The sequence below is a fragment of the Eretmochelys imbricata genome, chromosome 1, assembly GCF_965152235.1.
Source record: "Eretmochelys imbricata isolate rEreImb1 chromosome 1, rEreImb1.hap1, whole genome shotgun sequence".
Lineage (NCBI taxonomy): Eukaryota > Metazoa > Chordata > Testudines > Cheloniidae > Eretmochelys > Eretmochelys imbricata.
In genome coordinates, this window is record NC_135572.1 from 242,955,491 (window position 1) to 242,981,165 (window position 25,675).

The 25,675-nt window shown below is 41.0% G+C and overlaps 1 protein-coding gene across 1 annotated transcript in view; it reads right to left on the minus strand.

Moving 5' to 3' along the window:
- PDE3A (phosphodiesterase 3A) overlaps positions 1-25,675 on the minus strand; it is a 363,884-nt gene that overhangs the window by 108,688 nt on the left and 229,521 nt on the right. The window contains exon 2 of the mRNA XM_077807482.1: positions 21,502-21,552. Coding sequence (XP_077663608.1) covers positions 21,502-21,552 — 51 coding nt within the window. The remainder of the gene's footprint in view (positions 1-21,501; positions 21,553-25,675) is intronic.

The window sequence follows — 25,675 nt, forward strand, 5'->3', positions numbered from 1 at the left end:
AAAAAGTTGTGTGCCAACTTCCATTTTCAAATCCGAACATGCAGCAAGAGCTCAGAGGACCTTACTCTGGGCAACATCCACACTCTGTGCCACTCACCCCACACAACACATGCTGCACTTAGAAAATGCAGAGACAGGAGGAGATCTGAAATAGGCAGCATTAGGGTTAGATATACATCAAGCCTAATGTCCTAAAATACACGAATGTTGACAGAAGGGGCAGGTGAGACCTAGTCCTTAGTGTGGGAAGCAGAATGTGAATGTACACAAATCTTATACAGAGTGGATACACCACCTTCAAAAGCTCATACACAACTGAGCCTGATATGACCCTCCCAACTAACAACACTTCTGCCACACCACCTAGCTAGAAGAACCAGGTTACACCACATTAAAGTATCCACAGTATACAATATGCAGAGTATTACACTGTATCATCCCAGATATCCTGACAGTCCTTTCTTGCATCATCACAGGTTTGATCACCTGCTCTTAGTTTGCAATTCTATCACCTGATACTGTTTTTTATTGTTAGTCTTCTTAAAAAATAAAGCACTGTTGTGAATTTAGCAATTTCTGCATAGTACTTCCACACTTACAAAATGAAATGTTTAAAATCCAAATATTATTTGGTTTTAATATGCAAACAGCTACAATGATACGATCAAACCATATGAAACAGACAAAGTATATGTTTTTGGTTGTTTTTATGATCAAAAATATCAATGCCAAATTCACTTTGTTCCATTGGTGGAAAGCCAAAAAATAGCAGAAAACAGTGAAAAACATGGTCACATAATGTGTCATGAGGTTTCTATAAAAATACTGATGCAGATTTGAATTTTTTTCTGCTACTTGAGACAAACTTGCTTGTAACACTGAGAATGCCAAATTGTGCAGTCCACACTCTGTCAATACTCCGACTGAAGTTAATGAGTGTTATAACTTAGTACAGATCACAGGATTTAGAATACGAAGTACGAGTAGCAAAAAAGAAAAGTTTCAGAATAGCAGCCGTGTTAGTCTGTATCCGCAAAAAAAAAAAAGGAGTACTTGTGGCACCTTAGAGACTAACAAATTTATTTGAGCATAAGCTTTCGTGAGCTATAGCTCACTTCATCGAATGTGAAAAGGTCATTCTCTGAAGAGAAACCACAACAAACATCTGCAGAAATATGGCGAAGTATAAAGGAACTTTGGGAAACAAATGTGCTTTCTCAGTTTTTAGGAAGTTCGCTGTAAGGTGTCTGCATAATAAAAGACATTTGTCACACCAGTGGGTGCAGTTTAGAAATGGGGTGACAGTTGGGAGGTATAGACAGGCTGTGGTCCTTGTGGATTGGACTTTTAGACATTCTTATAGCTTGGTATATGGTGACCATGACAACTGTTTTGTGACTTGGCCCTTGGGTGGGAGGGCTCAGACTGCATTATTATTTTTGGTAATACCCTAGTATGTATGAGCCCCAGTCACAGACCAGGACCCCCACTGTGCTTGCCGCTGCATAAATACAGAACAGAAAGATGGCCCCCATCCTAAAGAGCTTACAATCTAAGACAAGAGATAACAGATGGAGACCAACTGAAGACTTGGTGAAGACCAAATCCAGTGACATTGGTGAATGGGAGAGTTGAATCAGAGCTGCAGGTCAAATGAAAAGGTGGGGGTGAGGCTATGTGGAGCTAAAGGGTGGGAAAGCTCATTGACATGGAAGCTGAAGTCACCAAGGATGAATGTGGGAGACTGTGAGGAAAGGGGAGGGGGGAAGAGAGCGCCAGGAATAAAATCAGAGAGGAAGGCTGATGGAGAGGAATTGGGTGGATGGTAGATGACAGGAACATGGAGGGGAAAGGAGAAGAGTTAGATGTGGTGCTGTTCAAGAGGAGAAAGAGTGGGAAGAGGGATGGACTGGAAGCAGCAGGAATGGGAGAGGTGAAGCCCAGCACCCCTCCAGCATAGTCTTATGAGGATGGGGAGTGTGAGAGAAGAAGAGGCCTCTGTAAGAGGATAGTTGCAGAGCCAGTGCAAGACGAAGGGATTCATGTCACTGTGAGAGCCAGGAACTGGAGGAGAGAGATATGAAGAGGGTCATGGATGGCGATATTCTTTTTACACAGAGTGGGCATTTCAGAGGCAGCATGAGAAAGGGACCAGGGAGGGAAACGGAGATGAGGTTAGGAATAATGGCATGAGATGGGTGGAAGTAATGTTGAGGACAGGGAGTAAAGGCGGAGGTAGGATGAGGGCCATTATCACCAGAAGTGATGAGGATACAGATATGGGACCTAGACTTGTGCTAAGGAGAGGAGAGCGAATAAGGAGTATCTAGAGGTGATGAGAACTGTAGAGGGGTGGGGGTAACCAGAAAAAGGAAATTAAGTCAGTGAGTGGAAGAGAGGGAAAAGGAGGAAGGAGGATGATGACAGATGCAATGACTCAGAAGAGGCGTTTAGTGACAGCCATCAGCCATGAGTGAGTGACAGATAGACACGACTGAAACCCCCTCACCAAGGTATGAGGGTGTTCCCAGCCCAACACTGAGTCTCTGCTTTCTGGGAAGAGTTCTTGCTATAGGGAGAGCTCCTCAATCTCAATCCCTGTTGGTGATGGGGGGCAGGTCCAGGCTGTGTTATAGCAGCTGTGGCAGCTCCCAGTCCTGGCACTAAGTCCCTGCTATCTGTGGGAAGGCAGAGCTCTCTAATCACAATCCCTATTAATGGCAAGGGGACTAACTTTTAGTTAGTGCTGGGTAGGAATCCATGACCATGATATTGGTACCAATGATGTACAGGAGGTACGCGTGAGATCCTAGAAGCTATTATGTATTTATGTCTGAGGCCTCTACAGTAAGTTCACAATGCATGCCTGAGGAAATGGCAAAAAGATGAGGCATTTAAGTTTATCAGGCACTGGGGAAATTTTCAAGGGAGCTAGAACCAATGCAAAAGGTATGGGGCTCCAAATTGTTTCCAGAACGCTAATGAAAAAAATTAATATAGTTTGGGTGGAAGTGTTGAAATTTGGACTTGAGGGAAAGTTGACAAGTGCCAAGGTCCACTCAGGCCAGATGAAAACATAACTAATAAAAGGATAGGACAGAAGTTACAGATGAACTGGAAGAGGGCCAAGCTAACGTCCCCGAGTTAAAATCTGGGAACGTACCAGTAACAGGGTGTCAGACTAAAGAGTTAAATAAAACTAGGCATGCAGACAAAAACACACACACTATAAATGTCTTAAACCAATGCAAGAAACTTAAAAATCAGAATAGGTAAAGGAAGGTTACTTAACCTCCTAGCAACTGGAAGTCTTCAAGACGTATAGCCCCATAGGTATTTATCGTGGGTGTGCAAGCACTCTGTGCACGCAGGACCAGAAATTCTTTAACAGCAATGTCCATGCCCATGCCCCTTGTTCTCCCAACAGAGGGCATAAGGGACAGCACAGACCAACCTCTTCTCCAGTTCCTATTCTACCATGCATCATGTGAGGATCTAAGCAGAGGGAGAGGAAGACCCAAAGGGACCACACACCTGGAAGAATAACTCCAGTTACTAGGTAAGTAAACTACCTTTTTTCTTCAAGTTCTGGTCCCTATGAATATTCACTGTGGGTGACTGCCAAGAAATACTCATTGAGGAACAGGGTGCAAGGAAGTGTTCTGCACCACAGGCTTCCGGATCATAGAACTGAAGGACGCTTCAGCTGAAGCTTGAATCAGTGCATAATGTCTGATGAAGGTATGAACAAAGCCCCATATTGCTGCACTACATATTTCTGAGAAGCTACTGAGACTGCTTGGGCTCTACGTGAGTGGCCCCTGACAATCTGAGGAGAGGTTTCCGTAGGATGGTAATAAAGGAAACCCACTTAGGGAGTCGTTGGGAAGAGATCCCCTTACATTCTTTTGACAACAGCAAAAAATGACCTTAGAGACTTCTGAAATGATCTTGAGATTAGTCTGTACCAAGTGTCCTAGTGGTTTCTGTGATGGAGATAGCTGTCCATTAGAAACAGGATTGAGACCATCAACTCACTTTATGTAAGTCAATGCAATCACCTTTATTCTAACATGCATGTGGGAGCACCTTCCCTCCGACAACAGTATGTATGTAAGTGCCACATAAAAAAAATCCTGAAGTTGTTTCTTTTCTGGTCCCATAGTGACAACTTGCGAAAAATTCCTGGACTTGAATGCTTCAAATTTTCCACAGAAATAATTCCCAAACAAAATGCTGGAAGTACATCTTTTATAATGCCTGCAGCACTAAAAATAGAACATCCCTGGCATCACGGGCATCTTGAGAATCTATAGGCCACTCAGAGATTCAGCTCCTTCACTTACATGTAGCCACAACTTTCTGAGCTTCTTGCTCCCACTGCAACCCTCAACATTCACGGGGATGGGAAACACCAGAGTCCAAGAGAACAAAGGAAGGAAGAATTCTGCCTTATTTGCCTCTGTAGCCTCAGAGCTATGACGACATCTCGCTTTGTCCGAGAAAGATCACAGTGCTACCCATAGAAAAAATGTCTTGGGGAGGCCATGCCAATTTCTTTTATTGTTTTACACCAATTTTTATTTGATGTTTATAGCTTCTTTTTTCTTTCCTTAATTGCTTTGCTGTAAAATAATCAGGTTACTGTTGCAGAGAGGTGCTATGCTACATAAATAAATATACTAGTAACAGTTCTAGTAAGAAAGAGCAGTGACTTTCTATGAAGCAGGAAAAGGACACTAAAAAGAGAAGTCTGCTTATAAAATCTTAAGCTTTTATTGCTTCCTATTCAGGCAAAAATATGTCATATCATATGGCCCGAATTGCTTCTGGTCTGGGCTCATTAAAGGAGAACAGATCCACAGCAAAAACCCAGCTGCAGTCTCCTTCCTAAACTATTTTGAGTTTTCCCCACAAAATACTTGGTCCTGCAAGATACTGAACTACTCCTCAGGGTTCTGAGCATCCTCAATTCCCTGAGAGGTACAGAAAACACAACACACAGAGGGCAGCTTCCTAAAAAACTCATCGCCTATCCCTCCTTTCTATTTTAATAAACAACTTGTTACCAAACTGTTTTTCCCCTTAACTATTCACTTAAAAGTTTCTCCCTCACAGAGATGAAAACTCAGCAAACTGATTTTTAAAAAGCCCACTAAAAGTCATTAGAACCTGTCACTTGTTAATTAAAAACATTAACAATTGGTCAATCCTGGCAGGATGTGCACCCACAGACGTTCCACATCTTGCGTCTCACAGTGTTGATGGTTGTTGCTTGCACTACAGTCAATGGCAGCCACTATATGCATAGCTCTGCAGGCAGTATTTGATCCGTGGCACCTCATTCCAAGGCAGTACTTGGAATATTTACCAGTCAGCTACCAGATGGAGAACTAAACCTAGTAGCCAGTGGTAGATATGAAAGATAAATTTGGGAGAAGGGGCTCATCTACAAATTCCAGAAGCAAAGCTGCTGGGATGGGAGAGATTTCAGGAATTTCTACTAGAGTGCTCTCCCTGGATCCTGCATAGGGCTTCCATCTTTTCAGTCACCCTGTGGTTGGTTGGTTTCTGATAGATGTGAAGTTCCACGCTAATGACTACAAAGGGGAAGAGACTTTCTGTCTCCACTTCTTCCTCGACAGCTTTCTATTTGCTCTTCAAGAGAGGAAGCGAGCTAGAAGGGAGAAAGGAAATATTTGTTATTCCATACCTCCCCAGGGTGTTCTGGTGGCTTGATGGGAATGGAAGGGGAGATGGCAGTCTCCACTATTGTACCCCTCGCCTAGAGCTATAGGTTGCTGAGAGGGGAGGTAGGAACTTCACTACTGTATCCCTTCCCCAGCCTTCTGGGCGCTGCAATGAATAAATCTAATGTTGTCTCTGTGTTATTTCTGTGGCTTTCTCAAAAAGCAGCATTGCAGCTCTTTGGCAAAACTCCAAGCAGCAACAAAAGCACTGGAACTGAAAGCTTCCTGAAGACCCAGGAAGACAACACAGCATCATGAAAAATTACCATCACAATCAGATACACAATTTGTGTTGTTTTTGTTATTAAAGGAATGCTTACATTGTGCAGAGTTTGGCGGCTGATACCTCTATCTTCCCTCTGGAGAATTTTCCACTCATTCACTACTAGCAAGTGGATTTTTCAAGCCTTTAAGGACCAACATTTCAGTGAACAACTACTCTAAATTCGGGTCTGATAATCTCCAGATTTTCTGTACAGACTACAGGAACTGACTCTGCTCCTTTAACGCTCAAGGTTGTTCAGGAATTGGAAATTGAGCAATGCTAGCCTATTACACAATGAACCTTTGATCTGGAAAACCCAACCCACCATGAAATTCTGTTTTATGACTTTACTTTAAGATTTACTCCAGCGCTGACTTACTCAAAAATCTCCATGAGCCTGTTCCAATAATTCATTTTGAAATTTTGAACACTGATCCATCAGACTCAGAAAAAAAATTATGGCTCATTTCTAAAGTAAAGTAAAGTAGAAAGAGAACATCTGGTGCTGAGAACAGAGCTGATCAGCTGTGAGCTTTTCCACTGGGGAACTCATAAAATGAGCTACTAGAGACTTCAGCCTGTGTTCCCATGAGGAGGGAACAATGGGAAATACTTTCACATATTTATTTTAAAACTATCTCAGCGAGCAGCAGTTACGACAGATATGTCTTCCACAGTATGGACACAAGAAATGGAAAAAAAAACAATTCTAATGAAATGCTTTTAACTCAAGTTTCCATTTTAGAGTGAAATCAAGCAGTTTACTGTGATTTTAAAACCTTGTTATTGAAGACATCTTCCTACAGCTATGTGACTGTGATATTACAGAGACTGCAATGAACTCTGCCATAGAGGTTACATCCGTTAGCTGCATTATTATTAACACATCAGTGGAGCTTCCCAGCTGAGGTATTGGTCTACTCACTATTAAGTTAAAATTAAAGAACTTAATTGAGTTCTGCTGAGTTCATCTTTGTAAATACCATTCTAGCAAATTCACAACGGTCATGTGTCTGGCTGAATATTACCTCAAGGAAGTCTATTAATACATTTAAGACATTGAGGTAATAAGTCAAATACAAGATGTTACTAAAAATGTAAAGAATGACATGTGCCATAACCCTCAACTCTTAATTCTAAGAAGGGAGAAGTTGAAATCTGTCTTTTCATCATCTGAAAGGCTCAACCTGTAAATGATTTTATATTGCAGAATTTTATTACACATAGGGCTGGTGGCAGTACCTAATATTAAGATTGCCCAACACTTCCCATTAGAAGCCCGTTTTCAGTGGTTCATAACTTTGCCAGATTTTAACAATTTGGTCTGAAATTTCCCTTGCTGAGCATGCGCACCTGATTTTTATTTTCTGGAAAATTTCAGCTGAAACTGTTCAACCATTTTTGAGAACGAGCCTATAGAAAATATTTTGTTTTGCTCGTGTTACAAAAAATTCTGGCAACCTTGTCTGAGACACTGTAGTGTCACCATGCTTTAGAAGAGGGACTTAAAATTTGGAACTGGAGCTGGCTTTCTGTCAGGTATGTATTTTTTGCTACCCTAGTAGAAATCTGGCCAAGTTGTATGCCTCTGAAAACCTGCAATTTGCACATGCTCAATTGAGTCTTCAGAGAATTTTGCAGCTAAATTCTCTGAAGATTCCATCTGCACAGACATGCTCCAGCCTATGTCTGAGCAGGACTTCCTTGGCAACAGCAGCTCTGCCAGGTCAGAATTATAAGCCAGGTCATAGAGTCATGGGGGGAGGGATAGCTCAGTGGTTTGAGCATTGGCCTGCTAAACCAAGGGTTGTGAGTTCAATCGTTGAGGGGGCCATCTGGAGATCTGGGGCAAAAATTAGGGATTAGTCCTGCTTTGATCAGGGGATTGGACTAGATGACCTCCTGAGGTCCCTTCCAACCCTGATATTCTATGATTCTATAAGGCCAGAAGGAAGCCCCAGATTACCTAGTCTGACCTTCTGTATATCACAGGCCACCAATACCACCCACACATTAAACCAAACAACTAAAATTAGACCGGAACATTACAGCTCACAGGACACTAAACTATTATGTGCCACAGACAGAGAATAGGAGGGATTGAAGTGAACTAATTCCCAAGGCCCTCGCAATTGCAGGAAAGTGATTGAGATATACCCAGGTAACCCCCGCAAGCGTCTCATATCCCATGCTGCACTGGAAGGCAACCCCCCCCCAATGTCATTGGCAATCTGATCTCGGGAGAAATTTCTTCCTGACTCCACATAGAGCAACCAGTTAGACCTGGAGCATGCGAGCAAGAACCAGTCAGCTAAAGATGTGACAGAGAGAAAATGCTTAGTGCCATCTCGGCCCTGACGCAACATCCCATCTCCAGCCATGAACATCTCTGATGCTTCAGAGGAAGAAGACAAAAACCTCCCAAACAACCACCACCACAATACATTGCAGGGGGAGAGGAAATTAGGCGGGGGGAGGGGGGGGGAGAGAAAAATCCCTTCCTGACCTCCGCAGGTGATTGGCCGAATCCCAGAAGCACAAGCTTTTAGGAACATAATACATAAACTGAAAGCTGAGCTGTTGATCTCTGCCATAAGCAACCCCCTCATACAATCTGACTCAAACTTGTCCAGTCTCCTCTCTTAAAACTAATTAAGTTGTTTGTCCCCAAATTCCTATTGGTAGTGTGCTGCGCAGATAAAAAATTTATATCAGCGGATGCAGATATCCATGGAGCTGCAGGAGTCTACCAGGAACCTCAGTGGCTAAAGCAGCAGCATGTAGGGCCACTGCTCGCAGGAGCCAGCATCCAGCCTGGGCAGCTCCTCTGGTGTGGTTGTACCACCCCCAGCCTTGCCCACTGGGGCAGGCACCAGATTCACTGGCAACTTTCACTGGTCGTGCTAGTGTGTGCCAAGCGGCTCTTATGCTCCCGGAAAGGAGATGCAGACCGCTGCGTGAAAGGGCAGGGGAGATAGATCTTACAAGAAGCTGACGTGTTGAAGGAAATTTGAGACTGGTTGGCAAGGAGACTGGGAACAAGGAGCCGCATGGGAGCTGAGAATAGCTGAGCGAGAAGACTGGGAGTGGAGATGGGGACTGGACTGGAGAATACAGAGGGTTGAGACTAGGACTTGCTAGGAAAGGTGACTGGGATGAAAAACCTGATAAGTGGATACTGGGACTGGGTAGAAGAGGACAACAACATGACTGTGAAAGAGACAAGACAGGAGCAAAGATAGTTTGGAGGGGATGGAGCAGAAGGGGTCAAGCTTGGGGAGGGAATGGGCAGAAACATCTGTGCCCAGTAGAGCACATTTCCCTCTAGATCCTGGAATAGAACCCAAGATTCCAGAGTCTCATCATCCCACAGCAAATAACTACGAAACGCACTGACAAAGTGACCCACCTTCCCCTCTATTGCTGACCAACTTAGAGAATAATAACCTACTATTGCTATCAGTTACACCATTAGATCAAGTGGCACAGATCTATGTGGTGGATCTAGATATTCCAGCATGGCTGATGATGCATGTGGGTGTCCATATAATGCCGCATGATGGAATTTCTATTTTTTGCTTTTTTAAAAAGCCTAGGAAACGACGCAGGGGAAAAAAAACAAGCTACCTCAAAAGAACATTAAGGTTGCAAAGACAAGGACTCAAAAGCTAGCTTTCCAAAAGACATGAAATTAATAAATAAATAAATAAAAATGAAAAACTTTTTCCTAGCATCATTCTCAGAAATGGCTGAACCTGTTCAGCTGAATTTTCCCTCCAAAAATTCAGGCTGAAGCAGACAGCCAGCATGATAAACTTTAGCCCAAACAGTTAAAGTTTGGCAAAGTTGTAAACAACTGAAGACATGGTCTTATAATGGGAAGTGTCAGGTAATCTTAATCACAGGCAGCGCTACCAGGCAGCCCCTCCTATAATGTATTATAGGCCCAAATACTGCAATCAGATTTGTGTGTGTGAGGCAATGCACTCATCAATTTCAGTTGATGGGGAGCCACATAAACAGGGGACTGACCATTTTTGTGGATTTAGTATCAGAACTGGAGCCACAGACTGCAAGGTCCTTAAGGCAGGGACCATATATATTTGCTGGAGATTTTCAAAGGCATAGAGAACAGTTAGGTGACTAACTCCCATTGACTTTGTGTTTCATATAGCATAAAGTACACTACTGTTGTTCAAGAAATAATCATGTATATAGCTGATACTTCTGATCATATGAATAATTAATATTTATGGCTAATATATAATTTTTGAAACATACAGCTAGGAACTCAGAACTATAAGATATACATTGAGAAATGTAATAGTATAATGGCTATCGATGGCTATTAGCCAGGATGGGCAGGAATGGTGTCCCTAGCCTCTGTTTGCCAGAAGCTGGGAATGAGCAACAGGGGATGGATCACTTGATGATTACCTGTTCTGTTCATTCCCTCTGCGGCATGGGCTCTGGCCACTCTCGAACGACAGGATACTGGGCTAGATGGACCTTTGGTCTGACCCAATAGGGCCATTCTTATGTTCTTAAGAACCATCCTTCACTTGCATATCTTATACCTAGTGCATGCTATAAATATATTATACATCAGCATTCTGCACCCAAAAAGTGCACGCAAACATACATTTTAATTTTTAGATGCCAGTGCCCAATGGCAAAAACAACCAAACACAATTAATCACAAATGAGCTCATGTGAATCTAAGAGCAGAAAAAAAGAACTCACCAACCAAACAAAACAACATCACAAACAGAACATCTTGAGCAGTGCCTAGGATGTAGCATAGCAAACAGTGAGGGGAACTGCATTCCAGGCACTCCATGGTTTACATTAGACACTTTCTACACTCTAACTGGGGAGAATCAACAGTGCTCCACCAGTCTCAATTGCCACAATGAATATATACTTATGATGCCACACAAGAGAGAGTGAGCTTCCATTTCTAAGATAACATTCAAAAAATATATCACACACTAGATTTACTAATTCTCAAAACACTAAACTCACCAAACCAGATAGTGTGTTTCAACATTTAGCACTGTTCCTGTGGTACCTCAGGAAAAACACTTCCCTGGTCTTCCTCTTCTTTGTTAACTATGGGCCAGAACCCTACTAAGGTAGGACTCCCAATGGCTTCAGTGGGAGTTTTGCTGGAGTTGGATGGCAGGATTGGCACTAAGTTAACTTTTGATTGATCAGCCCCTCTTATCTCTCCTGCTTTGGTCTCCCTTTCATCCATACCAAAAAGTCTTACAGAATTTAATAGTGATAATGCTAAGAGATTTCTATAGAAATGTAACAGATTTTCTGCAGAATGGAATAGAAAGTAATCTCTCTATATAGCTGTGCATGTGTGTGTTTCAACCAGCGTATAGAATTCTATATCAGAGGTATGATTCTCTATTAAATTCTGTAAGGTCAAAGGAAAAAAAAGAAACATTTTTCTATTAAGTTGTCTAGAAGTTTTCCACAAGAAGCACGCACACCACTTTTCTACCTGTGTCCCAGGTCTAAGCCACAAAGTAATTATCCCTTCATCACTTTTTCACCTCACTCTTGTCTCTGGTGGTTCTCTAACACAGCCACTACAGTACACCTGGCACTCTCTTCCTGACATGCTTCTACACTGACCTCCTTCAACTCTCTCCCCAAAGTGCACTTATTTCACAAGATGATGGGCATTTAGCACTGTTGAAATATCAGGCAATTATTTAAGTGCTTTAGCCCTTAATCTTTCAAAAGTAGAGCCACATTATTCTTTTTGTGAAATGAAATGAATTTTAAAACCACAGCCCACTGCATTATGTGAAAATAAAAGATCTCATGGCATTTATTAATAAGCGGAGGGTTTTGTCCCAGGTGTTTGGCTACAAATGTTAATCTCCCACTTATATACCGTATTTTAGATGGTCACCCTTCACTCTTGGAGTAGCTTCACCTTAGAGATTTAGGCTCCTCTGACATTAAAGATGATTTTATCAAAATGTTATGAGGTGAAATGATATAGAGAGATTCCATATGCTGCTGCAACTTTACTTAACTAGAACAGTTTCCCTCTTAATTACAGAGTACAGAAACCAATATGGCACCAGGGAAGATCATTCTCTGCTTAGTTTTCAGAGTAGTAGCCGTGTTAGTCCGTATTCGCAAAAAGAAAAGGAGTACTTGTGGCACCTTAGAGACTAACAAATTTATTTGAGCATAAGCTTTCATGAGCTACAGCTCACTTCACTGGATGCAACCTGCTTAGTAACAACTGGTTGTCAATCAACTTTACAGAGTCCATAGCTTGTTATAATGTGTAAAAAAAAAAATCCCTAAGCATTCTCCATTGTGATTTCTGTTAGCCTTGCCATTACGCATGCTGTATGTTGTGTTGGGCCATAACTTGTGGCAGAGGTTGTTTTCTACATTTTACCTTTTGACCTATGAAGGGCAAACATGTGATGAAGTCTCAGAACAAATTGCAATGTGAAAACTGTGTGTTATTGGAGAAGCATGAGATGGGAACTGGTAGAAAATTATTTCTCTCATACATGGGAAAGACTGTTACATGTTACATTTATTTGTTTAAAATTTTATTTTTTTATTTATTTTTCTGTTCATGAGCTAAATGTTTCACTATCGATGTCAGCTACATCACAAGGAAGAAACTATATGTCATAATGTTACTCACTGTGAACTCTGTAGTTTGTTTGCCCTCTTCCTCTTCCATAGTAAGCATTCAACAAATGCCTGATCCAGAGCTCATTGAAGACAATGGTAATCCTTCTATTGACTTTAATAGGATTATCAGGTCCTAAAAAGCTATGTTAATTTTTTTTTAAGTGCAGGGAAAGAACCAGATGTTACTTTAACAACAGTGAGCCCAATCCTGGAGCCCTTACATGAATAGTCCCTCTCCTCACACAGCAAGTCCTAACAAAATAAAAATTTAAGTCAATGGTACTACTGACAAGAACGAAGACTTGAGTGATTTAAGGCTGGAAGATCAGACCAAATAATACTTTGCCATAGCCCCTTTCAACCAGGGATTTCAACTGCTTCAACTAATGTTAGTTAAATGAGTTTAAGAATGAGATATTTTCCCCATTTTATAAATGAGAAAAAGATGACACAAAGGGAGAGAGGTCAAAGCGAATTGCTCATGTTTGCAGCAAGCCAACATTAAAGACAGAAACAGAAACCAGGAATCCTGACTCATTCCCTTGTTGCAGCCACATCTCTTCAGAGGTATACAGATTTTTATAACTATGAGGCAGTATTTCCTAAATTAATAATTAATAGTAATTAACAGTGAATTAAACACCAGCTTTATATTTGAAGAAAATTGTCTACAATTGACATGCTTTGTCAAGAGATACAAATGAGGGGATATATTCACAATCTTTAAAAAAATGTATTTGCTGTCAAAATGTTTGGGATGGGAGGTGTGGCATGATGGTCAAGCTGTGGGACCTGCTTATATCTGCTAGACTATGTATAGAATTGGGAACTGAACTTCATGTGCATGCTGCCGTTAGTGCGTCTGTACACTAAATCCTTGCTGGTAAGAGAGACGCCTCACTAGTTACATTGACATAAACCCATCAAACTTTCAGCTAGTGATTTAACAGCACAGAAGGTATTACTGCTGTTTATACTGCTATAAAAGAACATTTCTAGCTAAGGAAATATTATTGATTATTTTACTTACCTCTACAGTATATCACTTTGAATGGTTTATAGCTATATAAACATCTATATCAATTATTGGCTTATTTAGCTTTTATGGCACCATGTAAAATCAGTTCCTGCTTTTAAATTCATAGCCAACAATGAGGGATGATCCCATAACAAAAATTTTACATTGTGGACTGAAGTGTGAAGATTCTGCCTGATCCTAAATGCTGTCATTCCAAATTAAGGTCTCCTCCAGTGGTTTAAGGCCGAACCTTAGAGTTGAAGTTAAGGGAGCAGAGGATACTCAAACATCTTAGACTCACAGAATCCAGCTTATACATCTATAATAGTGTTTTAAATGCATCTCTATGCAGTGATGCCATTGTGGGTTACAATTGTCAAGGAGGAAAATAATCTAGGACCAGATCAAAACCCAAACTCTTCGAGTTCACTGTAGTTCAACTATTACACCAGTTCAACTATTCAACTGTAGAATACCCAAGCACACAGGGTAAGGGGGCATTTCACAACACTTATACTTCAGTATTTACTTACTACATTGTTCCTTAGGCCCAAGAAGCAGGAATTTTTCCCAAAGTACTGGTTTCCCATTCCTAAAGATGTCCCACAATGCACTTTGCTGTCAGCACCACTATAACCCACGCCTGCAAGGGGGTATGGTGTAAGACTACTGCCACCACCCTTGCCTTCAGCATTATTTCTGAGGCCCTTCTTTTTTATGTCCTTACACCTCAAATAAGAGTATTAAAATATTACAGAACCATTGAATATCAGGAGTAGGAAATTGCGAAACAGACTTACCTTACTCCCATGTTCAGTCCTGATCTATGGTGATACAAGCACTAGAGTGCATCCTACTATTTCTACATTAAATTCTGGTCTATATATTTTAAAGACACAGATACTTTTCTTCCTTTTAACAACTTTGAAATAATACATCAAGCAAAGAGGTTATTGAACAAAACCAAATTTTTGCTAATTCACTACGTCTAATCAGTGGATACAGCAAATAAAATAATATAACACATGCACTAAGGACCCCATCTGCAATAGGCAATGTTTTCATCAATGACCAGTTCACAGTATCCCCCGTCTTTTTAGTATATACATTTCCGTTAGATCTTTAGTTAAAGACTCACCTTTGCTAGACAACTGATTTCTGTTGATTCCTTAAAATTGTTCTTCATAATACAATAGATACGATTGCTGTATGATCATACTTATACATTCATAAGAACATGCACATGATCTTGTAAAATCAGCTTTATAAACACTTATGCTAGGATGCACTACTCATTATGGAAACTACAGGCAATGGACAACTGAATGTCATTGTTTAAGAAGAAATATCAGTTACAATTACTTCATTATAATCAAATCAACAGTGATATTGCCAGGGGACACAATTACACAACAGATGCACCAGTACACGGTACCTGATCAGTAACGGGAATGGACTCCCATCTACGCTTCAGTAAGAACAAGGATTTCCGGCTCATGGTTTTGAGTGTGCTTTAGAGGATTCCCTCTTAAGAATTTGAAACCAATGGCAAGAACCTTATTTCTGATTCTTTTGTTTCATTGCTGTAGACTGCAGAGCTCCTAGAGGTATACACGTTTTGCAAGCTGCAAGGTTGATACTGGTTTTGCCCAAGCTATTTCCCGTTTTATAAGCTTTCTGTCTCCTTACAGTCCCATGACAAAGAGAATAGGGAGAGATAGCGAGAAAGCCTAGCATCCACTGACGAATTACCTCACAGAAGCATGAAGTAGGTAGACAACACCAGACGCACTCAATCTGAAAATAGCTGTTGCTTAGGAACTGGAAGGGTAAAATGCAGCACCTCAGCTATATATAATTGAGAGCTTTTACATTTAAAGTGAATTAAAAACACTGGACTTTTGTGTTTTTCTCTATATTACCATCATTTTACAAGATTAAAAAAGGAAGGACCACTTGGTTCCATAGAGTCCTGGGATTATGCCCACCCATTCAACAAGCCAAACCTGGTTTGATGACAGCAATAAATAATTCTCATCCATGTGATGGCCTTAAAATGATGTATGTATATAAAGTGCTTGGCACTTCTAAAGGTATTAGAAGTGCCAAGTATTACAATCAATTTTTTTAGCTGGTAATAATTAATGGATGATTCACACTTTGAACTTAAGAGGGAGATAATGACAAAGATTAATTCCATTAGGCCACAGTTTCTCATATGATATACCGTATATACTCATTCATAAGCCGAATATTTTTTTGTAAAATAGTGACGCATCAAAGAGCAGGGGTCGGATTATACTCATTCATAAGCCGAATATTTTTTTGTAAAATAGTGACGCATCAAAGAGCAGGGGTCGGATTATAAACGGGTCTACACCAAAATTTGATGATTTTAAACTCTATGAAATCGTTGAATTGAATATCTAATACATTGCCGTATTTACCTGGAGCGTCTGCAGGCATGGATCCCCTCAGTTCCCTGTGGCTGCGGTTCGCCGTTCCCAGCCAATGGGAGCTGGGAGAAGTGGCACGCCACTTCCCGCAGCTCCCATTGGCTGGGAACGGCGAACCGCAGCCACAGGGAACTGAGGGACTCCTTGCCTGCAGACGCTCCAGGTAAACAAAAGGTCCCGACCCACCAGAGTCTTACCCTGACGGGCCAGGAGCCAAAGTTTGAAAACCCCTGAAATATAGAGTCGGCTTATGAAAGGGTCATGCAGTTTTTACTATTTTTACCTATCCATCTTGGGGGGTCGGCTTATAAATGAACGAGTATATACGGTATATTCTCTTATTACTCCTGGGGCAATTCTGAGCCACTGCACATGCGCAGAATTTATGTCCCCTGATGATTTCTTTGCTTCCACGCAGAAAAATGACTTTCTGATGGGGAAGCAAAGGGAAGACAGAAAAGCGGTCATGTGACCCTCTCCAGCAGTAAGTTTCGGATGCCCAGGGCAGCCAGCAGAGAGGTAAATCACTGTGGGGCAGGGGGTAGGACTGGTGAAGACCCAGCTGATGGCTCCTACCATGCACCAGGCTCAGCTACTAGTCCCGGCTGGGCTGGGGAAGACTGAACTTCCTCTTCCCCCACAGCATCCAGATTTCTCCCCCAGCTGTAGGAAGTTCTGCTAACTCCTCCCTGCTCCCCGCTTCCCCCCCCCCACTGTGTCCTGCACCATCGATGCTGAGCTGCGGCGGGGGGCGGGAGGGGGAGAATCACTGTACAGGGAGCTGCTCCCCCATCGGCTTACCAATCTCAGTCCATCCAGGCCCCCTCATATCCAGGCCCTCCCGCCAAGACTCACCACCCCCCTGACGAGCCCCACTCCCCCTGCACCAGGACCATCCCGATGAGCCACCCGCACCCGGATCCCCACCCTACTGAGCCACACTACCCAAGCATCTGGACCCTCCCCCCACTGATCCCTCTACATGCAGACCCCCTGCTGAGCCCCAACCACCTTCACTGGACCCCCCCACTACAGAGACCTACAATCATTGCATCCATCTCCCCCGACACCTGGATCCCCCACTGAGCTGCCTGCACCCAGATTGCCCCACACGGAACCCTCTCTACCCACACCTGAATCTCCCCACACTAAGCACCTTCAGACTTGGATCCGCTGAGTCTGTGTACTGAGGCGGGGAACTGCACAGTGATCTCCCACTTCCATGCAGCCAGTGGCCTGTGCTCCCCAATGCCATGCTGGAGCTTCTACATTTATTTGACAAATAAAATTGGCAGAATTTTGGTAGAATTTTAAAATATTGTGTACAGAACTTTTATTTTTTTGGAGTAGAATTTTTATTTTTTTGGCACAAAATGTCCTCAGGAGTATCTATATAAGATATGAATGAGACAGCATGATCCAGTGGAAGACATGACAGATAGGATGTACCTTAATATTTGTGACCTGTACAGCAAATGCAGGATACATAACTAGGAATTTTTATAACATGAAAGGGTAACTTTGAATTTCTGAATTTTGTGTGCATGCATGCATATATGTAAGATCTCTAAAGTTGCACTGAATTTTTTTGCGCTCAGTATTTAATAAATAAAAGCTTACAGTATTTTCTGGTGTTTGCAAGATACCACCACAGGATGAGAAAAATAAACTTCTTCTGCAGCACTGTCTTTGATTCCAGAGAGATTTAATAAGGGTTTTACAATAAATACTTCTAACATTAGGTGTTACCTTCAAAGATCAAAATCAAATGATTCTTATAACAACCATCTGTCTGCTCTCTACGAAGCAAATTATAATCCGTTCTAACTAGATGAGCTCCATGTGCTCTAGTGCTGGAGATACAGATTTCAATAATGGGGACTAGAAAATCTAGGGGATTGGTAAAGCTTGTCAGTATCACAATCAAAAGAATGAAGGACTTTTAGAATAAATAAATACATTAAATAAATAGAAAAAGGAAGGAGATCTTGCTATGGAAGTTAGCAGCAGGTTAAGTGATATAGAAGTTTAGCCTTGTACTTGACACATTTAAATTCCAGTCAACCACAGCGGCACGTAAGGAGATAAAACTCTTTTCAGAGTGAGGAATTCCCAGAAGCATAGAGGCATTTTTGGGACATCCTGCACTACTTCAAGTTAGACCTTCACCCTTTGTTTAACGCCCATAATCAGAAAGCACAAAATGAACACATTTTCCAAGTGGGTTATTAGAAAATGTACAGTGCACTACTGGATAGTTTCTGCAGGCTTCAGACACAAACCAGAGACAACCTGCTTATTAATAGAAGAAACATCCTGGTTGAAGGAGCGAGTCTGAGACTTTATTTTATAGCAAGCAAATTGTTCCACTTCTTTCTCCCCCAAGGCACCTTGAGAGTGCTCATTGAAGAAAAAAGGCTCTAAAATCCAGTTCAGTGCTTTCTCTTCTTTATTCCAGGAGAATTAACGGACAATGGGAGATTATTCTACCGGCATGAATTTTGTGATCTTGTTGTTTTAAAGCCCGCCATGCTGAGCTACATGTTGACCAGCTAGGATTCAAGTTATTACAATTATTCTGATCCAAATAAATAAATAGAAATCTCAAAAATAGACTCTTTTGTATTAGGAATTAAATAATGGACAAGAGTTTTCTATATTATGTATCTGAGTACCCGAAACAGGGACTCCTGGAATAAACCTTTATTTTAAAATACACAGAATTCTACAATACTACACAAAAGCACTGCAGCATCATTATTATAAGCTACAGGGTTGCGCTACCACAGAACCCCCTAGAACTTTTCTTTTTAAAAGGGAAGCCTGTCTGAAACGTCATTCAAGATGAAAAAAGGAACAGTGTTGCTCCAGTTAGACTCCTACACAGAATAAGGTCCAGTACTGAGTTCAGTGGGGTGGTAAAAACGTATAACCTCTTACCTATAACTCATAACTGCTCACAAATCCCTCTCTGCTTCCTTCATTATGCAACCTGAACAACTTTGTCGAAATCTTTTTAGCAACAGTTTCACCCTGTTTAGCAACATTTGATAAGAGTACTCAAAAGGAAAGGTTTCACCTGGTCTTCACACAATGGATATTTCTTGAACCTGACTCAACACCAAGGAGTCCTCCCTATCTGAAATTAGGCCAAACCATGGAAACCGTCCTGTCCTCGGGAAGAACAAACATGGAAAACCCAGATGACTTAGTAAGTCCTTTCTCAACCTTTCTGCCTGGGAGAAATTGTGTCTTATTGAAATCAATGGCAAAATTCCCATTGACTTGTAAAGGGCCAATATTTCACCCCTTCTCTCTGCTGAAAGAACAGTATTTAAAAAAACACACCAAAACTCCAAGAGCTCTAGATACTAGAATTACTACTGATTTTCTGCAACAAGACATCTGTTTACTGCTCAGTCTGTCCTCTGCCTCTCCTCCTTTTTGAAATCCATTTAGCCTCCACTGCACTGCCAAATACAGACTTTTAATCTGCACCCAATCCTGCAGATACTCATTAAAGAGACACTAAACCTTTTGCTGCTTTAAGCAATGGCCTTTTCTGCTAGGATTGAAGAACTTAACACTATAAACATATATCCCTAAATTTTCAAGAAAGTCTAGTGATTTTAAGTGTGCCAAGTTTTGGTTTCCAAACTTGAACTTGAGACATCTTTAAAGGGGACTGGTTTTCAAAAAAAACACAGAACTCTGTTTCCTGAACATCAGGCCCATTTAAAGTGTCTCATGTTTGGGACTGAAATATTGAAACACCATAAATCACTAGGTTTCAGAGTAGCAGCCGTGTTAATCTGTATCCGCAAAAATTTTTGCATATATCACTAGACACTTTTGAAAATGTAGGCCATAGTGCAGGCTTAGGCCAGAATATCATAACTTTGACTTTCTTGGCTTATATTTCTTTGCGTTACTATGTTAGAATAAGATTTGCCTGCTTGATTCACTCAGTGGATCTAAATTTTCTGCCAATTTAGACAGAGCAGATAATTAAAATCCCGATCCGCTGGGAAGACCCAAGAGGTAAACTTTAACTCTTCATGTATTTGAGCAGAGTTTTATAAAATATTACATATTTATAGGCCTAACACAGCAGTGCAAAACAGATTTTGGAATGAATTTTAAATTCTGTTGCATTTCTATGAGGATTGGGTTTAATTGGAATTTGTAGGTAAAGTTTTTAGATTTTTTTTATCTGGACAACCAACAGAAGTAATGACAAACTTCACAACATTATTTTCCAAATTGAAAGTAGTGAACCCTGTAAAAATTGATATATATATGACCATACAGAAGTGTCTATTTCTCATTTAAAAGGCTGATGTTTCTGCGATTTTTGGAAGAGGGACAAAAGGTTTGACAACCCTGTTCACTACACCAACTGCCACAAACCAGTAAAGATAATAAGTAGCAGGCACTTTCTTAGGGGCAGAAACTTCTATGAAGCGGGTTTAGGCTTAGATCTTAGTATTTGTATAACGATCCTTGATATAACAGAATGATGAAAAGAAGATCTAAAGTTTGGGGGTTTTAGTTATTGACTCAAATAATTTCAACACTAGAGTTCTTTGCCCCTACAGGAAATCTCTTGATCATCAGACTGGTAGCTATGTCTCCTCTGAAGCACAACGCTATGATTTGCTTTCTATAGATGTATTTTTATCTATCAGCATGATACTATTATCAAAACTGCTGTTATTTCTTTGATTTTAGGATGAGTCAAGGTATAAGTGGCTACGAACAATTCCCATAAAATTCTATGTTACCATCAATTCTGTTTATCCTTGTACTGTAGGGGAGTACCGCAGAGCTTTATAGATGGTATTTCATATGTAAACAGAAAAAAATATAATTATCTACAATATTTGAAAATGCAGAGTTACAAACTTAATATTCTGATTTAGATAGACAATGGAGTTAGAAAAGACATGCCAACACATCTAATCCATCCTCCTGCCAATGCAAGAATGTTATCTGACTGTTGCAGGTTGAACATGACTGCTATTAAATCAAAGTTGTCACCATTTTAAACTCTTTTTGGCCCTCTCCTGCAAACATGCATGTGACTAAATTTACTTATGTGAATAGCCCCACTCGCTTGACTAGATCTATTCAAATATGCTTGTTTATAGGATTTAGCCCTTAATTTACCCTTTCAATACTCAACTGCAGCATATATTGTTACTGATTTTCTTAAATTCTGGCCTTTCCAGGACAACCTCAGCAGACAAAGTAACATATTCCAGAAAAACAAGCACCCAACCACAAATTACAAGAGAACAGCAAGTGAAAAATCCAGCTGTAACTGACCTGTGATCCTCTGGACCCCCGTTTGTGATCCCATTCAGAATGCCCCATGAGCTAAAAAAGAGAAGAAAACAAAGTTTATGGTAAGCAATAGGTTATGCTGATTTGCTATAAACGGAAGAGTCATGTTCTTTGATATTCTGTATAGTTTTTCTTTTAAAACATGTTTGCTTATTTTTCCTGTTTAATTAAAATATACATTTTAGCCAGTATACTGTTTTTTTAAAAAGGTATCTATGCTTATTACTTTAATTTTGCATGTGTAAAATTTTGGGGCCAGATCACATCTGCTCCTCTACAAGCAAAACAGATTGTGCTTGTGTAGGTAAAATTCCCACTCACATTGATAAAGATTTGGCCAGGAGTTCAATATGGCGTTGGCAAGAGGGATATTACTATATGTTAACAACTGCGTTATCAAGGGGAGGTAACTGTTGACAATATGCCAAAGTACATCTTACATCAGGTGTAAAGTTAAAATCACTCCACTATGTTGGGAAAAAAGGCAAGAAGGAACTGGAGAGGTAGCAGGTCAGCAAGGCCCTATATGCGGCGCCATGAAGGCACGACTCCAGGGGGCTCCAGAGCCGACCCGATGGGTGCTGTTAGGGGAAAAACCTTCCAGCGAACTTTGTGAAACAGATGAGATGAGCTCAGTGTTTTCTAAATATAATCTCTCATTGAAACTAAGAGTATACAGCTGCTAAAGTGACATTGTTCATGCTTAATTTGTTTTCTGTGGGCCAAACTCTACCCTCAGTGACACAAGCAAATTACTCTTCAGGAGATTGCACTGATGTAGGCACAGCCACCAAACATGGGACTGCATTGAGTTCTGTGGGGTTGTCTGAGCATCCCTCAGAGTAGCATTTGGCGTTCTGCATTTTCTCTGGCTGACTTTAGAATTTTGGGCTTCTACCTTGACACACAAAACACACACGCAGGGTTTAAATAAGAAAGTTGATATTTTATATGTTGTGTTGCATCACCCCTGAAGATGGCAACAGACTTCTAAATTGTTAGCCTAACAATAAGGGACACTTAGTAGACCATTCCTTATGGGTTGCCTTGTGTACTGTCTACAGGCATAAAATGGGCAAAGACAGAGAAACCAAGAGCAATTAGTCTTTGCTACTCATACAAGCATAACTTTAGTCAAATATACAAACAACAACGTGAACATACGAGAATGAATATAAAGTGAGTGAACTCATTACTCATTATCCCAAATTCCTTTCCTTGCTATTGTCTTCACTTCCCAATTTCTCCCTCTCTCCATGTGCCTTCCCAAAGGAAACGATGGGACAACCAGAATGCACATAATTGGTTCAGCACTAACACAACTAAATTTTACAGTCCATGCTTCTTGCTATATGTGCACTGGAAACTCTGATCACAAGATAAAAAGCATTAAAGCTGTTTTTTAAAAGAAGGGAAAAATCACACACACATACACAAAAATTCTTATCTGTTCCAATTGTTCCTTCCTGTCGTTTCCTTCATGGGCCCCCATCATATGTAGTTCTTTTATAATTACTTCCCCTCCCAGTTTGAGATAAAACATTCATACAGATAATCAGAAGCAATGCAAATTGCAAGGTCTGACTCAACTTGACCCTTTTTGTTAAAACTAGAATCTAGTTACTTGATGATGATGACTGGGACAGAGAAAGCGTTCTTTGAAGGCATTCCCCTGGAGAACAGGGGTGTGGCAAGAGTTCCATGATTGCTGGGCAGACGTGCAGGCTAGGTAGCTAAGAAGGGCGGTTTATATATGGAATACATAAAATCTTGAAATAAATACATAAAAATAAAATAAAAAACAACTAGCAATGACTAGGTCTAAGGGCAACTGGGGAGGAAGAAAAAAAACAGGAGGAAAGAGAATATATATGTTAAAAAAAAAGATCATTTTGTTTGTAGGTTGCATCCCTTTCCCCTCCTCTATTTATATGATTTAGCCTATATCTCTTCTGGCTTCCTCTCTAATTGTACAGCACCTAGTATTTTGAACAGCCATCTAATAAATGATAGGTAGCATATATAGGTTAAGAAAAGGTAGAAAGGTACAAACTCTGTGACCCTAGGAACTCCTTTATTCACACCCGACATACTATTGCAGTGACATTTGTACAATATAAGTATTGAGGTATCATAGGAAAGCTAACACCACTTTGGTTATTAATATAATTGTAAAATACATGTTCACTTTATATGTGAAGTTATGAATTCTCTCTGTATGAGATTTCGAATGTATTTGAAGCAGAAAAGTCTGGGGAGTGGGTAAACAGGTTTTTTTTTCCAGTCAAAGGAAAGGTCAATGCCCCATCAGGTTCAATCACAAAATCGTAGGACTAGGAGTGACCTCAAAAGGTCCTCTAGTCCATTTCCCTGCACTCATGCCTGTACTAAGAATTATCTAGACCATCCTGGACAGGTGTTTGTCTAACTTGCTCTTAAAAATCTCCAATGATGGAGTTTCCACAGCCTCCCTAGGCAATTTATTCCAGTGCTTAACCACCCTGACAGGAAATTTTTCCTAATGTCCAACCTAAACTGCTGTTGTTGCAATTTAAGCCCACAGCTTCTTGTCCTATCCTCAGAGGTTAAGGACAATTTTTCTCCCTCCTCCTTGTAGCAAAACTATTGCTTTTTGAAATTTGAAAACCATTATGTCCCCTCTCAGTCTTCTCTTCTCCAGACTAAACGAACCCAATTTTTTCAGTCTTCCCTCATAGGTCATGTTTTCTGGACCTTTAATTATTTTGTTGTCCACATATTTCCTGAAATGTGGTGCCCAGAACTGAACATAGTACTCCAGCTGAGGCCATATCAGCGCGGAGTAGAGCGGAATTGGCAACCTCAGTCAAGTGGCCATTTATTATCATATCTGAGGCTGCAGGGACAGTTCAATTTATATTGTAAAGAGTACCAATGGGGAGAGAACCAGCATGGAACCTTCTCCATCAGACTCCATGGCACCTTTTCTCACAGTAGGAGCACGGAACTTTGAGAAGAACAAATTTCAAAAGTTCAGCAAACGATAAAAGAGAGGGACAATACCCTAAGTTACCTTTCGCTTGACACTTTGTAAGAAATCCTGACCAAGGAGGTGGTCAGCTATCTTACTGGAAGGAGATGTGGTAAGAATCTTACCTTGAACAAGCCTGTAGTTTTGTTGAGTTTTAGTCACTAGAAAACATTTTCCACTTTTATGTGTTTGTAACCATTTCTGACTTTATTCCTTATACTTAAAAAACTCACTTAAAACCTCTCTGATTAAATAATCTAGTTTTAGTTTTAGTTTATATTAGTCCAGTGCTGTGTTTGACTTGAAGTGATTATTAATGCTAGTTAAAGCAAAAAGCTGCTGGCTTTTCTCTCTTTAAAGGAGCAGTTAATCTTATTACTCCTCGGAATGTTCAAGCAGAGGGCTGGGCATCTCAGGGAAGACTGTTTGGGAGAAATTCAGGACTGGGAGGTGCATTGGGGTCTCTTGGATAGTAGTAACCAAGGCTGGTGGAGACCAGAATGTAAACAAGTAGGCTGCTGGAGTCAGAATTGCTGAACCAGGGCTGCTTATCACACAGACAATAAAATGATTACTCACTTTCTCGTAATTGTTGTTTTTCGAGATGTGTTGCTCATGTCGATTCCAATTAGGTGTGTGCATGCACCGTGCACAGAGTTTGCTGGAAGGTTTTTCCCCTAACAGCACCCATCGGGTCGGCTCTGGAGCCCCCTGGAGTCGCGCCTTCATGGCGCCGCATATAGGGCCTTGCTGACCTGCCACCTCTCCAGTTCCTTCTTGTCAGATACTCTGAAAGAGGGGAAGGTGGATGGGTTTGGAATGGATATGAGCAACACATCTCAAAGAACAACAGTTATGAGAAGGTGAGTAACTGTTTTGTCTTCTTCGAGTGCTTGCTCATAAAGACTCCACTTAGGTGACTCCCAAGCCTTACCTAGGATGTGGGGTCAGAGTTTATGGAATTGCTGACTGAAGCACAGCCCTGCCGAACACTGCATCACCCCATTGTGCTGGGAGATGGCATAATGTGAAGTGAAGGTGTGAACCGAAGACCACGTAGCCACTCTGCAGATCTCCTGGATCAGTACCTGGGCCAGGAAAGCCACCAAAGACACCTGAGCTCTAGTGGAGTGTGCAGTCAGAGCG